Source organism: Cynocephalus volans, chromosome 2 (assembly GCF_027409185.1).
Source record: "Cynocephalus volans isolate mCynVol1 chromosome 2, mCynVol1.pri, whole genome shotgun sequence".
In the NCBI taxonomy this organism is placed as follows: Eukaryota; Metazoa; Chordata; class Mammalia; order Dermoptera; family Cynocephalidae; genus Cynocephalus; species Cynocephalus volans.
This window is the reverse complement of record NC_084461.1, coordinates 32,666,444-32,685,363: the sequence shown is the minus strand read 5'-3', so window position 1 is coordinate 32,685,363 and position 18,920 is coordinate 32,666,444. Positions and strand designations below refer to the sequence as shown.

At 40.6% G+C, this 18,920-nt stretch overlaps 1 protein-coding gene across 1 annotated transcript; it reads left to right on the top strand.

The window, feature by feature from the left end:
- Nucleotides 1–9,234: 9,234 nt before the first annotated feature.
- On the top strand, nt 9,235–17,142 carry LOC134370925 (UDP-glucuronosyltransferase 3A2-like). The gene is given in 5 exon segments (XM_063087863.1): nt 9,235–9,406; nt 9,409–9,698; nt 13,230–13,461; nt 14,974–15,193; nt 16,866–17,142. Coding segments are annotated over 5 exon segments (1,167 nt in total). The 5' UTR covers nt 9,235–9,258.
- The last annotated feature ends 1,778 nt before the right edge of the window (nt 17,143–18,920 follow it).

Below are 18,920 nucleotides of genomic sequence, written 5' to 3'. Positions count from 1 at the left end.
GAACTCTAAACTCATTCAGAATTCTTGGAACTCCTGGAGGAAGTCAGTGGACATAAAAGGTGGTCAATTGGCATCATTGCTACTTTTCTCATGTGGCTCTAGAGTCACTAGATGTCATTGGTAGAAATTATGCCAACAAGAAAAGCAGTCAGAGAGAGCATGTATACATAATAGAGTTTTAAGAAAAGGGTCAACTAAGAAGTCCCCAAGGGAGAAGTAAAATCTAAGAGGAAGAAATAGAAAGGAGATATATATGTGTATATGCCTACACACATACACACACACACACACACATACACACGTATCTTGATACCAGTTTAATTAAGCCAAATTTTAATCACAGAGATATGAAAACTTTCTTTATCCAAAATATTTTAATATTTATTTGTACATATTTGTGGGGTACAGTGTGTTGTTTCAATTCATGTGTATACTGCACAATGATCCACTTAGGCTAGATGGCATAGTTTTGTACTCATTAGTTCACCATTTTTCCACCTCCCACCCCACTCCACCTCTGGTAACCATTATTCTACTCTCTACTTCTATGAGACTTTTTTTTTTTTTTTTTTTTAGTTTCCACATGTGAGTGATGTCATGTGATATTTGTCTTTTTGTGCCTGCCTTACTTTGCTTAACACGATGGCTTCCAGTTCTATCCACATTGCTGCAAATGATAGGGCATCATTTTAAAAAATAGCTAAGTAGTATTCCATTGTGTATATATACCACAGTTTTTTTTTTTTATCCATTCATCTCTTAATGGACATTTAGGTTGATTCCCTCTCTTGGTTATTGTGAATAGTGCTGCAATGATCATGAGAGTACAAGTGTCTTTTTGATATATTGATTTCACATCCTTTGGGAATATATACCCAGTGGTGAGACAGCTGGATCGTAAGGTAGATCTATTTTCAATTCTGTAAGGAACCTCCATACTGTTTCCACAATGGCTATACCAGTTTACACTCCCACTGGCAATGTAGGAGAGTTCCTTTTTCTCCACATCCTTGCCAGCACTTGTTATTTTTTTGTCTTGTTGATAATAGCCATTCTAACTAGAGTGAGAAAATATCTCATTGTGGTTTTAATTTGCATTTTCCTAATGATTAGGAAGTTGAGAACTTTTTCATGTGCTTTAAGCCATTTTTTATGTCTTCTTTTGAGAAATGTCTGTTCAGGTCCTTTGTCCATGTTAAAATTGGGCTATTTGTTTGTTTGTTTGTTTGTTTTGCTGTTGGGTTGTTTAAGTTCCTTATATATTCTGGATATTAGCCCCTTGTGTGATGCATGGTTGGCAAAAGCAAAACCCCAAGAGATGGCAGCAAATAGTAAGCTAGCCACAATGATCCTATTTATTTAGTTTAGGACAGAAGTTAAACAACAAAAGTTTTTAACATATTACAATCCATATTTTATATTAAAGATATATGTGAACAAATGACTTAAAAATCCATAGCGAAGAAGAATTTTATACCCTTCCATGATGTACTCTTTTAATGTCAACTTAAAGGTGAAAGTTTAAAAGTTTTATTGGCTCTAAAGAGGTGTAACCCACATTTTTGTTTGGCCATAGTTTCTAGGTTCTCAGCTTGTTAGCTTACCATCTGTACGTAAAGTTCCTGTGTGTCCCTATAGACAAAATCTAAACCACTGGTAAGACAGAAAAACAAAAGCTGTCTATGGGGCGAGAAGAATCACAATGTGCACCCCAAAAGGTTGAGTCATAATTTTAAAATAACTATTTAAATTAATTTTTTAAATTAATTTTTATTTTTTAATATAATCAAATTTGTAAATTTTTATTTATTTTATTGGTTATGAATATTCATGAGATACAAAGCTGATTGTCACCCCTCATGCCCATGATGTGGGGGCCAGATACATACTGGCAGTATGCTGATCACCACAAACTGCACTTGTACCCCATGTCCCCCACCCAGTTATCCCCAACCTCCCCCCCCACTCCACTTTGTAGCCCAAGGAATGCTCTCTCCCTTTGCAAGTCCAAAGCACCACTGTGGTCTTTCTTTCCTTCCTTCTCTCTCTCTCAGCTCCCACATATGAGTGAGTACATGCGGTATTTATCCCTTTGTGCTTTGCTTATTTCACTCAACATAAGTTTCTCTCCACACCCTCGCTAGCATTTGTTATTCACCATCTTTTTGATTATAGCCAGTCTAACTGGAGTGAGGTGGTATCTCAATGTAGTTTTAATTTGCATTTCCCTGATGACTAGTGATGTTGAGCAGTTTTTCATGTACCTGTTGGCCATTTGTATGTCTTCCTATGAAAAATGTCCATTCAGTTCCTTTGCCCATTTTTTAATTATTTGTTTTTTTAGTATGTAATTGTTTGAGTTCCTTGTGTATTATGGATATTAATCCCTTGTCAGATGCATAGTTAGCAAATTTTTTCTCCCACTCTGTAGGTTGCCATTTCACTCTGTTGATTGTTTCCTTTGCTATGCAGAAGATTTTTAGTTTGAGATAGTAGATTTTTGTTTATTTTTTCTTTTGCTGCTTGTGCTTTTGTGCTCCTGTTCATAAAGTCTGGGCGCAGACCTTGTTGCTGGAGTGTTTCACCTGTATTTTCCCTTAGTAATTTTACAGTTTCGGTTCTTATACTTAAGTCTTTAATCCATTTTGAGTTGATTTTAGTGTATGGTGAGAGATGCATATCTAGTTTCATTCTTCTGCATATGGATATCCAGTTTTCCCCGCACCGCTTGTTGAAGAGGCAGTCTTTTCCCCAATGTAGATTTTTGTTGACTTTGTCCAATATCAGATGCCTATAAGCCTGAGAGGTGATTTCTGGGTTCTCAATTCTACTCCACTGGTGTGAATGTCTATTTTAATACCAGTACATGATGTTTTAGTTGCAATAGCTTTGTAGTATAATTTGAAGTCAGGTAGAGTTATGCCTCCAGCTTTATTTATTTTTTTGCTCAGGATTGTTTTGGCTATTTGGGGTCTTTTGTTTTTCCATGTGAAAGGTAAGATTATTTTTTCCATTTCTGTGAAGAATGTCACTGGTATTTCGATGGGGATTGCATTGAATCTGTAGATCGCTTTGGGTAGTATAGACATTTTCGCAATGTTAATTCTTCCAATCCAAGAGCATAGAGTATCTTTCCATCTTTTTGTGTTTTCTTTAATTTCTTTCAGAAGTGGGTTGTTATTCTCATTGTAGAGGTCTTGCACCTCCTTGGTTAAATTGATCCCTCGGTATCATATTTTTTTAATGACAATTGTAAATGGGCTTACTTTATTTCTCTTTCTGTTAGTTCATTGTTTGAGTATATAAATGCAACTGTTTTGGGGACATTTATTTTGCATCTTGCAACATTGCTGAAGTTATTAACCAGCTCTAGGACTTTTTTGATAGAGTCTTTAGGTTTTTCTATATATAGTATTATGTCATCTGCAAATAGAGAAAGTTTGATTTCATCTTTTCCAGTCTGGATTCCCTTTGTTTCTTTCTCTTGCCTGATTGTTCTGGCTAGTACCTCCAGTACTTTGTTAAATAGAAGTGGTAAAAGTGGGCATCCTTGTCTTGTTCCTGTTCTTAAGGGAAAGGACCTCAGTTTTTCCCCATTCAGAATGATATTGGTGGTGGGCTTGTCATAAATGGCTTTTATTGTGTTGAGATATTTTCCTTCTGTTCTAATTTGTTGAGAGTCTTTATCATGAAGGATGTTGAATTTTGTCAAATGCTTTTTCAGCATCTATTGAGATAATCATAAGGTCTTTGTCCTTGAGTTTATTGATGTGATGTATCACATTTATTGCCTTTTGTATGTTGAACCATCCTTGCGTCCCTGGGATGAATCCACTTGATTATAGTGTATAATTCTTTTAATGTGTTGCTGTATTCTGGTTGCTAATATTTTGTTGAGGATTTTTGCATCTATATTCATCAGGGATCAATAGTACTTTTCAAAGTTAAAAGGAATTTTGTGGCAGGTCTAAAGAACTTTTAACTGTTTTAAATCTAATCTCTCTTTAAAAGTCCATTTTGTTAATCTTTTCCTGTGTAGGTACTTATAAGGCAGTTGTTTAAGATGAGAGCTCTATAAAATATGTATTAACATACCAATTTATTTTAAAAGATCCATAGTGGGCCACTGTAATTTTGAGGTCATCTCAAGTCACACAGGCCTCTTTTAAGTATTTACAAAATAAAACACCATAAGAAACAATTATTATTTCAAAGCATGCTATGTAATTTTGCCATGGCTGAAAAACCAAAATATACTGGCACCACATCTCTCAATACCATGACCTTATACACTCACCCAGTGACAGAAATTGGAGTGAGAGAATTTCCCTTGTTCCCAAACTCCTACCTTGATATGGAGTCAGCTGCCAAGCAGTAACCTAGAATCTCCCAGCATGCAGGGGGAGTAAAATTAGTAGTGCTTTTATCCAAAACTCCCATGGATAGAGACAAAAACCCTCTTTCTCAAAAAGAAAAGAGAGTGTTGGGAAAAAATGGCTGATAGATTCTCTGATATCAGCACAAAAGAGGGCGATCCAAAATCCAGGAGAAACTGACCCTTTTTGCACCAACAAAGCACCTGGAGTTGGAGAGCACAATGGGCCGCCCTTCTTTTTTGCTGGTACCAAAAGCTCATACTCAAGAGGAAACTCTGGGAAGTCATGGGAGTTAGTCCATTCATGGTTGCTAAAATGTTGACCTATAAAAGAAACTGACACCAAATAGATATAGTGAGAATTATTAAGCCAATATGACAGCGGCAGCTGGGGAAAACACAGATCAGGCAGCCCTGAAAACGTGTTCTGAAGAGGGCCAGCAGAGCTTAGCATCTTATAATCACAAGAAGAAGGAATGGTCAAAGGACAGAGAGGGAAAGACAATCCCACCTAACTAATTCATCAGGCTCTCTATTGGTATTACATGACTGTATTAATGCATTTCTGTTGCTTACAACAAAATACCTGAAACTGGGTAATTTGTAAGAAAATGAAATTTATTGCTTACAGTTTTGGAGGCTAGGAAGTCCAAAGTCCAGGGAACATATTTGGTGAAGGCCTTGGTGGTGGTGACAGTGACCCAGGGAGTCTCACATAGTAGAAAATGGCAGAGCAGAAAGAGGGACAGACTCTTCATACTCCCCTTTTAAAGCCCTCAGAACCATGCTCCTGACCACCATTATTAATCCGTTTACTGTGGCACAGTCCTACAATCCAATCACCTCTTCAAGGCCTCACCTTTCAATTGCCATAATAGGACGTCCCCCCCTCAACAGTTAAAGTGGTGATTAAACCTCAGTGAGGTTAGTTGGGCATCCAATCTACAGCATTCCACCTGACCCCCCAAGTTCATGTCCTTTTCACATACAAATACATTCATTTTATCCATAAAGTCTTAACTCATTTCAGTTCAAAAGTCCAAAGTCTCAAAGTCCCATCTTGAATTCAAATCGAGTTATCTACTTCCAAGATACGATGATGAGATAAACAAAGGGTATATATTCTCATCCAAAAAGGGAGAAATAGTTCAAAAGAAAGGAGTAACAGGTCCCAAAGAAGTCTGAAACCCAGCAGGGCAGGCGTTAAATTTCAAAGTTGACGAATCACGTACCTTGACTCCATTTTCAATGTCCTCTCCATGCTGGTGTGGGGATTGGGTCCCCAAGTCCTTGGGCAGCTCCTCTCCTATACTTTTCCTGTCTCAGGCCATACATCAGCTCTCCCAGGATGGTGTTCCACTCTGGTAGCTCCAAAACAGCATCCTGAAGTGGTCCTGGGCAGTGAGCCTGTGGATGGCCTCTCAGGCCTGTTCCCCAAGACAATTTTGTCTCTGTAGGCCTTTGGGTCTGAAATGGTAGGGTTGGCCCCAGGGGTTTCTGCAATGCCTTTAGGGCTTTTTTCTCCTTCTCCTGATAATCTTTTTCTTTTCTACTAATCTTCTTAGCCAAAGGTCAAATACCATTGGATTACTCTCCTGAAAATGCTCTTTTCTCTACGACATGGCCAGGCTGCAAATTTTCCAAATCTTTCACTCTCTGCTTCCCTTTTAAATTCTGGATTTACATCAAGCCTTCACTGCTATAACTCAGCATAGGCTGTTATGAGTAGCCATGCAGCTTCTTGAATATTTGCTGCTTAGAAATTACTTCTACCAAGTACTCTGGTTCAAACTCTTAAGTTTGAACTTCCACCAAGTCCTAGGGCATGGACACAATGTAGCCAAATTTCATGCCATTTGCTGTTAATTGGATGCTACCCCCCTCAACCTCACTGAGGCTTAATCTCCACTGTAACTGTTGAGGGCGGGAAATCATATTATAGTAATTGAAAGTGGGGCCTTGAAGAGGTGATTAGAGTGTAGGATCATGCAGTAGTGAGTGGACTAATAATGGTGGTCAGGGGCATGGTTCTGAGGGATTTAAAAGGACAGTCAGTGAGGAAGTTGCTCTCTTGTTCTCTCTGCTCTACAATTTCTCAATGTGATACTCTTCACCAGATGTGTTCCCTGGACTTTGGACTTCCCAGACTCTGAAACTGTAAGCAAAAAATTTTATTTTCTTTAAAAATTACCCAGTTCTGTGTATTTTGTTATAAGCAACAGAAACAGACTAATACAGTGACATATAGGTTTGGGATTCTTACCAGGTTACATCTTACATGTAAGGATCTAAGGTAAGGGTACTAAGAAGAAATCTAGGTTATTTTATTGCTTTCCGGTGTCATTGTGGCTGCTTCTAAGGAAAATTATCATATGATACATATTTTCCAGGACGGGTGGACATGATTACTGACTTATCCCAGATCTCCCAAGGCATTATAATTTAGCTGACAAGATCAGAGCATATTCTATAGGTTATCAATTGTAAAGGTCTCAATAAATGTTATTAGTTTATTAGTTTTAATGAATGAGAAAGCAACAAAGGAAGATAAGAATACTTCAAAAAGCAAACATATAAAAAATACAAAATCATTGGAATGAACAAATTTCTATATTGTTATGCTAATATATATAACATATTTAATGACATTTAACTTATTTTTAAACTTTTTTTTTTTAACCCAGTGGTGTTTTCTTAGATTTGTAAAAAATCCATTGGTGTTTTCTTAGATTCTCAAGCTTGGAAAAATACCAAGCTATCAATTGGCTTCCACCCAAAGATCATAAAAAAATAGATAAGAAGTGTTTTGATTTCTTTATGGAAGAAGCTTTGCATGGCAGGTAATTTGTTTTTATTCTTTGAAACAAAGAGCTACTATTTTAATCATACAAATGAAGGGATGGATATATGGATATGTGGAGTGAAAATAAAAGAAAGGGATGGATGATGGTTGGATGTATAGGTGGAGGAACAAATAGTGGGTGGATGGAGCGGATGAGCACTGCACATCCAGTCATTCAGTACAGACCCTGGAAATTCTTCCTTGCTCTACACTGTCCTTCTTATGCTATAAGCGTGAATGTATTTCTGTAGAAAGGGGAGGGGGCTGTTCTTCTGGGACTTCCTGCAACACTTCACCTACAATCTATGTCTATAATCTCCTCAACACAGAAATAGGGATAGGTGCCTCAACTTCTCATTGTCGATGAAGAAATCAGAGCCACCTTTCACCACTTATTTTTCTCTCTCTTCTCCTCACACATATATATAAACAGAGGGAACACTTATGAACACCAATTTTGGAGAATTTGAATGTGTGGGCTTGTAAAGTCCTTTTAAAAAAGCAATCAACCTGGTGCAAAATGAACCATGAAGCTGACTCCCTTTGTTTTGTCTGGAATGGAAAGAAACACATTACTCCCTAATCTTAGACATAAAAGAGAAGAAACAGAAATTCATGCCTATTTTAGTTAATTACAGTGGCCTTATCCCCTTCCTTCCTTGAAAATTCCACGAACAGTCAAGTTGATGCTCACATCTGACATTTAGCCTCTGTTGCCTTGTGTGGTTAGTCATATATTTTAACAATATGCCTTGTCTCCTCCCCAGTTTTATATTTTTAAGGACAGGTACAGGTAACAGTGCATTCTTAATATTTTTAACTATATTAGTTTAATTTTAAATATGATTAATAAACTATATTCTGGGAATTTTTACTACATTAAGGAAATTATCCAAAATAATTGGTGATCATTCCTTTGTTATGTGAAATCTTCATAAATACACAACGAGTATGATTTCAGCCAATCACTTCCGTTGTATGATTTGAAGTTGATCCTAAAGATCAGGCAGAGATCTGCATATCACTAATGAGTTCTCAGCCTCAGGGCCTCTCTAACTGAAGGGCAATGGTGCAGTGGTGCCCAGGTCAGCATTCCTTCAGTCTTCCATGCAGCCAGCAGACCCCTGATGTGTACAGTGCCCATCACCTCTGTCCTGGGCACCCTCATCTGTTTCCTCACATGCTGTAAATCACGATCATATTCTCAGAAGGGAATGAAGGGATAGCACTGCAAGAAAAATGGGCCCTGGCATAATTGCATAAGCCAAGTGTTAATGATGAGTCAGTTAATCTTTGGCATTATCTGCTCTGTATACCCAGCCTGCATTGAAGTGCAAAGGCTAATAATGTGTTTCAAAACCAGTTCATTTTCCATTGCTTAACTCCTAGTCATAGAAAGGTGGAATTCTCATTTTTGAGATTTTGGGTTCTAATATGACCAGAGTCCATTGGGTGAGGAAATATCTCATATGCAAATAAACAGTGATTTAAAAAATAGCCTGTATCATCAATACTGATGTACTCTATGTCAAGTTACTTACACAGTTTGGCTGGGTAAACAAGAACATCACTCATAAAAGGTCAGTACGTCACTGAAAGTTAAACAGAGCATCACAGAAATTATCAAGGACCCATAGAACTCTGAGATCTGCTACAGTCAGAGAAGGCTCCCAGAGCAGAAGGACTTTGAATTGGCATTGATGGGAGGTGGGATTTGAAACAGGTCAGGAAAGGTGAGGAGGGGAGAAAGGAGCACTCCATGGAGCGGACACATTTGTCCCAGTGTGGCCATGGCAGAGGGTGGTTGTGGGAAACTGGTTGAATAAGTAGCACCTGCTAGATGTGCTCTTGCTCACCTGAAGTATTTTCTTTGTATTTCAAGATTATTTTATGGATAGTAGGTTTTTTATGTATAGTGAACACCTCTCACGAATATTTATCACTTATTTTCTTTTTTTACAGAAGAACATTTGACAACTTCTTAAAATTTATAGAACGACTGAGGTTGCAGTGCAGTCATTTACTAGGGAGAAGGGATATCATGGATTCCTTAAAGAATGAGCACTTCGACATGGTGATAGTTGAATCTTTGGACTACCGTCCTTCCCTGTTTTCTGAGCAGCTTGGGAAACTGTTTGTGTCCATGCTTCCCTCCTCATTTGGCACTTTGGACTTTGGGCTGCCAAGCTGCCATCTCATGATCCAGTGCACTGTTCATCATTAACTGACCACATGGGGTTCTTGGGCTGAATGAAGAATTTGCTCATGTTCATAAAGCAATGGCAAATGCCATCTATGTTTGACAACACCATCAAGGACCATTTCCCAGAAGGTTCTAGGCCACATTTCTCTCATCTTCTACAGAAAGCAGAGCTCTGGTTTGTTAACTCAGACTTTGCCTTTGATTTTGCCCAGCCTCTGCTTCCCAACACTGTTTATGTTGGAGGCTTAATGTCCAAACCTACGAAACCAGTACCACAGGTAAGTAAAGCCATTGTGTGAAGGAGGAGTGAGATGTCCATGAGGTTGGGTTCCTGAGAGACTCTGGCTAGACGAGAATAGTGGAACATTCATATGCACAAATAAAGGCAAGGGAGGATACCTGAGGTCTTACAAGGTAGGAGGGTGGGCCAGGCCTTTGCCATAGGTTAAAGGGTGGGAAGAGTCCTTCCACCCAGAAGCAGGCAAGAGGGCACTCCAAAAACACCACTTCCATGTAGGTGGCCCAATGTATTAGTCTGTTTTGTGTTGCTATAACAGAAATACCTGAGACTGAGTAATTTATAAGGAAAAGAGATTTATTTGGCTTACGATTCTGGGACAGCTGCATCTGGCACGGGCCTCAGGCTACTTCTACTCATGGTGAAAAAGCAGCAGGGTGCCAGCGGGTACAAGCAGATCACATGGTGAGAGAGGAAGCAAGAGAGAAAGAGAGAAGGTGCCAGGGTCCTTTTAAGCAATGAGCTCTCACGGGAACTAATAGAGCGAGAACTCACTCATTAATCCCCCCTCCCCCAGGGAGAGCATTAATCCATTCATGAGGGATCCGCCCCCATGACTCAGTTTCCAACACTGCCACATTGGGGATCAAATTTCCACATGAGTTTTGGGGGGGACAACACATCAAAACTCTATCACCCACCAAAGCAATCACCACAAGCATGGCTGCTGCAAAAGTGGCTTGAAGCCAGAGCAGTAGCCACAGCCACAGTGCATGCAGCCCCCCAGACTCTTGACTGCATTAGCACAAGGAGAGTCACCAACAGAGGTCAGAAGAGGACATCTTTCTCCTCAAATCCCATTCCAGAGTAATAGAAGAAGGAACTGCTCTACCAGATGACCAGACATCAACACAGAGATACTAGAAATATGAAAACCCAAGAAAATACGACACCACCAAAAGGATACAGTAATTCTCAAATACCAGACCCTATAGCATAGGAAACCCTGGAAATGACTGAAAAGGAATTCCAGAAAGCAATCTTAAGGAAACTCACTAAGATATGACAAGACTCAGACAACATAATGAAATGGGGAAAAAAATCCATGATATGAAAGAGAAAATTTACAAAGAGATTAATACCTTAAAAAAAGAATGTAGCATAACTCATGGAGCTGAAAGATTCACTCAACAAAATAAAAAATACAAATAATAGCTTAAGCAGCAGGCTAGAACAAGCAGAAGAAATAATTTCTGATCTTGAAGACAGTCTTTTTGAAGTAACTCAGGTGGACAAAAAAGAAGGAAAAAAGAATTAAAAAAACTGAAGAAAATTTAAGAGAGCTAGCAGACAACTTTAAACACACAAACATTTGAATCATGGGTATTCCAGAGGGGAGGAGAAAGGAAAAGGCATGGAAAACCTGTTCAATGAAATAATAATGGAAAACTTCCCAGGTACAGGGAAATACATTGACCTTCAGATAAAGGAGGTTCAAAGATCCCAGAATAAATTCAACCCCAAAAAGATTCTCTCCAAGACACATTATAGTAAAACTGGCAAAGCTCAAAGACAAAGAGATAATCTTAAAAGAAGAGAAAAGCATGAAGTCACTCATAAGGGAGTCACTATCAGACTAATGATAGACTGCTCAACAGAAACTCTAGAGGCCAGAAGAAAATGGGATGATATATTCAAAATACTAAAAGAAAAAAACTGCCAGCCAAGAATTCTATGCCTAGCAAGATTATCCTTCAGAAATGAGGGAAAAAATATTGTATTTTCCAGACAGACAAAAGCTGTAGGGAGTTCAGCCCTACAAGAATTCCTCAAGGAAGTCCTGAATCTAGAATCCAAAAAATGATAATCACTACCATGAATACACAAGAAAGAACCCACTGGTAGAACAAATATGAAAATGAAAAGGAGAAAGAAACTAAATCTTACCACCACAAAAAAACCATTACGACAATGTAATAATGCCCCTACTTTATTTCTCATTTTAGTAATTTTGGTCTTCTCTCTTTTTTTCTTGGTAAGTCTTAATAAAGTTTTGCAAATTTTGTTGATCTTTTTAAAGAATCAACTTTAAGTTTCGTTGATTTTTTTCTATTGTTTTTTAATTCCCTATTTCATATATTTCTGTTGTAATCTTCGTCATTTCCTACTTATATCTGCTTTTGGTTTAGTTTGCTCATCTACTTTTATTTTCTTAAGGTAGAAGTTTACACTACAGATTTGAGATTTTTCTTATTTTTAATATACATGTTTATGCTTATAAATCTTCCTCTAAGCACTGAATGAGCCCTGCATCCTATAAATTTTGATATGTTAAGCTTTGATTTTTATCTCAAAGTCCTCTCTAATGTCACTGTGATTTTTCTTTTTACCATTGTTTAGGAGAGTGTTGTTTAATTCCAATGCACGTGTGACTTTTCTAAATCTCCTTCTCTTATTGTGGTCAGAGGATGTATTTTCTCTGATCTTAGCCTTTTGAAATATATTAAGATGTGTTTTGTGGCCCCCCCCAAAATAAATAAATAAAAGGAAAGGAACCTATTACTAGGGTAATAATAGGTAATAATAGGAGTATGGATTGTAATGGCTGTAAGATAACAGATAGTTCTTTAAAAAAAGTTATTTGTTCTTTGCATTTTACGATTTTTATACACTGGTGCTATGTTGCTTCTGTAATATAAAAGGATGCCGAAGCTGTTTTACAGTGGTCCTGTGAGTGGCCCATCGGTCAGTGGTACATTGGATGTTGCTCAGTAGGGGCTGAGCGCCTAGCAGGATGAGGGAATGGCAGCTGGGGGGAACCACAAAAGTGCAGAGAGAATCAGGGCCTGAAAAAATGCTGGAAATTAAGAATTGAGAAAACTGTGTTAAAGCCAAGGTTAAGACAACAGATCTCAACCTTCCAGAAAAACTGTCTTGGGGAGTTTAAGAAATAAGGTGCCCAGATTTGCTGTTGGAACAAGCAGATTGTTGCTTGTTAGTAATCTTCCCATGAGGCTGTAATTTCCAGTCATGTGGGTGAACCAATGAAGTAAGGGATGAAGTACACAGATCGTGGACTGAGAATCTCATGGGATGTTGGAGCAAAACATGCTACATGGCACATTGTGTGTGGGTGATGAAGAGCCTTACCCTGATCTGCCTTTATTTCTTCTTACAACTGTGTTGTTCTCGAGCTTCTGCATTCCAACTACAGAAGTCCCTCTCCCCTGATGAACCCTGATCCCCCACCTGTACTTTTTCATACACAGCCACTTCTGGAAAAATCCAAGGTGACCATGATTACCTAGACCTAGAATGGGTGGAGGCTCAAGGATGGCCCTATAACTGGGGTCAGGTTCTCAAAGAAGAAAGGTATTCCCACCAACACAATGGACATGAGCACAGTGCAGAGAGTGCTGAGCTGTACCAGGGGCTATGACAGCAGTTTCAGGACAGTGAGACAAGGCACTGATGGGAGGGTGTGTTTATAATAGCCTGAAATTCATTTCATGGCCACCTAGGCTTTCATAAACAATTTCATTGCCTTCTTTCCTTTATTATTTCTCTTCAGGACTTGGAGAATTTCATTGCCAAATCTGGGGACTCTGGTTTTGTCCTTGTGTCCCTGGGCTCCATGGTCAGCATCTATCATATAGAGGAAGTTCTCAGGGAGATGAACAGTGCCTTTGCTCGCCTCCCTCAGGGTGTGATGTGGAAGTACAAGAGTTCTCTTTGGCCCAAAGATGTCAAATTGGCTGGAAATGTGAAACTGGTGGAATGGCTTCCTTAGAATGACCTCCTGGGTAAGGGGTGTCCATGTTTGCTTTGCTCTTTCCATCTACCTGGCTTTAGGGCTCACCAAGTCCATGACCTCTAGCTGGGCATCTGTACCAGTCTAAGAAAGAACTGCTGGTGGGTAAAAGAAAGGCTCCAGAGGGCAGAAAGGAGCAGCCAGCTGGAGTTCCTGGGGAATCAGGGTCCACTTCCAGTGAGGTCAAATGCCAAAGCGGTCATGTTCCCTTCCTTGTATTCCATTCCAGGCCTAATATCTGTAGCCAGAAGTGATATGCCTGTCAAGTCCTCTTGCATTTGATCTTGAACAAGGCCACCCATTCAAAATCCAAGTTAAGCTTAGATTTCTGAGAATGTATGTCAGGGTGGTAGAGGGATGTTGAAACTCTTTTTAGTGACTTCATGATCACAAGTTTAGCAATGTGCTCTTACATAGACACACACCCACATATACATATAGTCACGTCCTTCTAAGCTACTAAGTGTCTCAGCAACTCATACCTTCAAAACATTGATGCCAATGATAGCTTTAGCATGTGCTAATATATGTGTGCCAAGTTTAGTGACCTCACAGCTGGTTATTTGGTCCATCGAATTATCTGGAACCAGAGAGCTTCCTAATATCAACAGTTTCCTCTGCACCTGATGCGGCATCTGAGAGACACCTCACTGCCACTGACAGTGACCAGAGTAGAGGTTCATAACCAAGATTATGGCTCAAAATGACCGGGAGAATTTGAGAATCAGATTCCTGTCCCATTTCTGTACATGTATTTCTTTAATTCTGGGGTTGGGCACATGACTCCTCATTGCCAAAAGGACACAAGGAGATTTGGATGCACCTTGCAGTTGAGTAACAAGGTTGAGAAGTACTCTGCATTACCAACAATCATTTCATTTAGCTCTAAATAGTACTGGGATGCAAAGACAGAAAATGGAAATATTGAGGTGTAGGGTCCAGTCTCTGCTTTCAAGGGACTTCTTACATAATTGAGGATACATACAATCAGGGCAAGTTTTATGAGTGACACATGAGTTGTGATGTCAATGAATATGTCAGGAATTAAAAGAAGAGGGAAATTAGTTGGCAGTGGATAAAAGAGAGCTCAGGATAGATAGTCAGAGGAAGAAGAAGCAGAAAGACAGACATACAGGGAGAGACCAGAGATGCAAGAAGCAAAGAGAGACATAGAGAGGACAGAGAGAAGTACGGCTTGCTGAATGAATGGATTAATGGAAGGATGGATGGATGGATGGATAGAGGCATATGCCTAGCTTAGTATTCTTCTCTACAGAATTTCCTGGTTTCTGGCTGAGGCATAAAGTCTCTAGACAAAGGCAAAACTTGGAATACTGTGTCTTGAAACATGCACCATTGGATTTGCCCCAAGCAACCTCATTATTTACAATGGCTCCTATACACTTCTAGATGCCCTTGGTAATTTCTTATGTCCGTAATACTCTGCCCAATGTTCTGAAAGTTTTCGTTTTGACGTGGTCTCCCTCTTTCTTATTTGCAAAAGCTCACCCCAGCATCCGTCTTTTTGTCACCCATGGTGGGCAGAATAGCATAATGGAGGCCATCCAGCATGGCGTGCCCATGGTGGGGATCCCTCTCTTTGGAGACCAGCCTATGAACATGGTTCGAGTAGAAGCCAAAGAATTCGGTGTCTCTATTCAGTTAAAGGACCTCAAGGCAGAGACTTTGGCTCTTAAGATGAAACAAGTCATAGAAGACAAGAGGTACACAGCTCTCTGGGCACATGGTCACTTAGGCTGAGTGAAGGCAGAAACATTAAGGGCACTGGGGGGGTCTGTTCTTCAATAAAAACTGCATGTTCCAGGACATGAAATAATAAGTGTGTGATGCCAGCAGCTGACCTGCCTCCTCTGAGAGCAAGAATAGAGCAGTATAGGATAGATGCCGAGAATAATTTTCTCCCTTTCGTGTTTTGAGGAACCTGAGTTACATACAAGGGCTTTTCTGAGAGCTCTTCTGTTTACAGTTCTTATAGTAGAATTCCAGCTGAGCCAGAGGGTGGCCTTTCTGTCTCCAGCGTCCTTTCTCCCCCTGCACCTTTGTCTGTGCTGCTCCCTAACTCTCCTTCCCTCCTCATCTTGCGGTGGCTCCTTCATGACATTTGGGTCCCTGTTCCAGATCATTTCTTCTCAGAGAGTTCCTCATTGACAGACCTAAGTAGCCTCCTCTCCCACCCACTCCAATCATATCGTTTCCTTCCCAGCACTTCGTAGGGTCTGAAATTACCCATCTGTGTGTGTTGGCACTTATTATCTGTCCCCCTGCACTAGAGAGTAGAGAGTGAGCTCCAGGAGGACAGCAGAACATCTCTTGCTTTCCACTATGTTCCCAGTGCCTCGCTGGGGCCTGGCATGGGGCAGGTGGTTAATGAGTGTGGGTTAAGTGAGGCAGAGAATGGGGCCCAGTGACCTCCTCGGTAACTAACTGCTCATTCAGAGCAATGATCCCATGTGAAGAGAAAAACATATTTTCTTTCTTAACAACCTTGAAGACTGGATGACTTATTTGTGTTCTAAGGGCACAAGCCTGAATCCGACCTCTAGCGTTCACGCAGTACCTCGTTCACAGGACACACCCATGCGGTTCTTGTGCAATGACCGAAACACAGCCACATAATATGACGTTCTTAGTCCCAGAAAAGTTAAGCTCCAGGGTTGCATATACATACACCTCAGCACAGTTGTCTGTATATCCAGTTTCATATGCTGTGGATGTTCATTTTTCAAAGAAGGAGTTTGATGCTTTCATTGGATTTTCAAAGACCTAGACCCCAAATGGCCATAATCTGCTGGCTCTGGTGAAGGAGTCATTTTGTGCTGGGCTGATCCCCAGACATTGTGCTTCACCAGGGCCAGCTACATAATTCGTAAAATGAAAATGTGGTGCTTATTATTATAAAGTTTAAGACTTTGAAGCTTAGGATGCTACTAATGGTGCAGTGCAAAGAAGCAGACGGCAGCCCAGAGTAAGGCCTGGTCAATAATGGTGCAGGCCTTGTCCTGGTCCTGACAGTCCCCAGAGTGACATTTGTCACCTTTTCTAGAGACTAGCCCAAGGTAGATGCTCCATGTATATATATAATAATTATATTACATATAATTTCCTGTGGTATGTCATAAGCCTCCTCAGGGTAGGGAGTATTTCTTATAGACTTAGTCACTCTTTTATAGTTTAGCACTTCTAGCATTAAGCATGGATCTTTGCATGTAGTTATCATTATTGAACTTTTCAAGGGGACCCTGTTGGACTATTGCAGGGCCAGGCTGGCAAACTTTCCTTGAAACTCAGTCTGTGGTGCATCAGATGGAAAAGAATCTCACGTCCTAAGCCTGGTAAGAGCACATCAGTTATGCCCCTGTCTGTCTCTGCCAACAGGTACAAGTCTGCAGCAGTGGACGCCAGCATCATCATGCGCTCCCACCCCCTGACCCCCACCGAGCGGCTCGTGGGCTGGATTAACCACATCCTCCAGACTCGGGGGGCAGCCCACCTCAAGCCTTATTCCTTCCAGCAACCATGGCATGAGCGTTACCTGCTTGATGTACTCTTGTTCCTGCTGGCGTGCACCCTGGTCACAGTGTGGCTATGTGGGAAGCTGCTGGGCATGGTGGCAAAGTGGCTGTGTGGGTCCAGGAAGCTGAAGAAGACATGATGCCAAGTGCAGTGGGGGTGTTGGGGAGCTCCTGGTTCTTTGCAGGCTCCCCCTACCCCAGCACAGGCCATCTGTGGTGTTCTCCCCTCACCTCCTCCTGTTGATGGTCCTGCGACTTGCTCCTCTCTATTACCTGCCTCTGTGCAGAAGTCCTTATGCACCACCCTCACGCTCGCCCGTGGTGACTTGGACCCCTCCCAGCCCCACTCAGGTACAAACCTTCACCAGCCAGCCCTGCCTTCTCGTCCCTTCCTTTCACTAGACAAAGTGCTCTGACAATTTCATCCTCCCTTTCCCAATGACTTCTCAGTCTCTGCCCCCATTTCTCCTATTACTTCATAAAAAACACAGAAAATATTTGACACATCTGTAAAATTTCCCCCTTTTACACTACCTCTTATCTCTCTTGTAACCTGTCCTCAACACTCAGGAAGCCTAGTCTGCTCCCCTGCAGTTAGACAGGGATAGCCTCTGACGAGACTTTTTGGCCACTGTCTGAATCCCCTTGTCTGGAGAGCACTTCCTTTGTGGGTCAGACATAGAGCCTGCAGTTGGTCACAGCTGACACCACTTTTATTTCACATGCTTTGCTGTTTGCTTCTCAAGATTCCCATCTTCTAAATGGGGTATAGGGAATCTCAGGTAGAGAAGTGGAACCTGTGTGTCAGGCTTTGTGGCCTCAGGTACGAGTGGCTAACATAGCTTCCAAGACATCTTGATTTTAGAAAAATGCCATCTGCCATCACCTACATGGCAGAGAATATCCTTATATGTGGTAACCTTTAGAGATTACACTCAGCACCTAGTCACAAAGACAAGAAAAAGCAAGGTGTAAACACTCCTTGGGTTTTGTTTGTTTCATCTTTATTGATAAAGGCTGAAGGTAGGCCATCTAGGTTGGTGATGGAGTTTGGATGTATTGTCCTCCCAGAACTCATATAGAAATTTGATTTCCAGTGTGGTGGTTTGAGACAGGAGGTGGATCCCTCATGGATGGACTAGTGCTCTCCCTAGGTGTGTGTGGGGGGGTGGGTAATGAGTGAGTTCTCCTCTATTAGTTCCTGTGAGAGCTGGTTGTTTAAAAGACCCTGGCACCTCCCCTGTCTCTTGCTTTGTCTCACCATGTGATCTGCTTGTACCTGCCAGCTGCCTGCCACTTTCCGCTATGAGTAGGAGCAGCCTGAGGCCCGCACCAGATGCAGCTATCCCAGAACTGCAAGCCAAATAAACCTCTGTTCTTTATAAATTACCCAGTTTCAGGTATTTCTGTTATAGCAACTCAAAATGGACTAAGACAGCTGGTGTTCTTGCTCCATCATGTCATCAACAGTCCATATTTTTTCTGTGTTTTTGATCTTCTTTATTTCTACACCAAACTGCCTCTTTGGTAGGTGTTGTTCATGAAATATTTTACCTTCAAATGATGGTGCTCTTGAATTTGCTTTAACATTTTTAAATGAAATGAAATTCCAGTGTAATAAGAGTTTCAAATGCATGGTCTCTGATGGATTTAAAACATAGAGAAGAAACCATTAGACATACAGAGTGGCCCTGGAAGAACCACTTAGTTTTTGATTGCTTAATTCTAGGATTATGAAACCGATTTCAAAACAATCCAGATCAAAAGAGGACACAACTGCTACAAATACTCCCTGCAGAAACAGGGACAGATCCACCTGTGAAGTATACATAAAACAAATGTACTTCACAGGGCCTGGTTTTCCAAAGCCTTGCAGTTTCAAATATAGACTTGCAAAGGACAGGAAATTTTCCCCAGG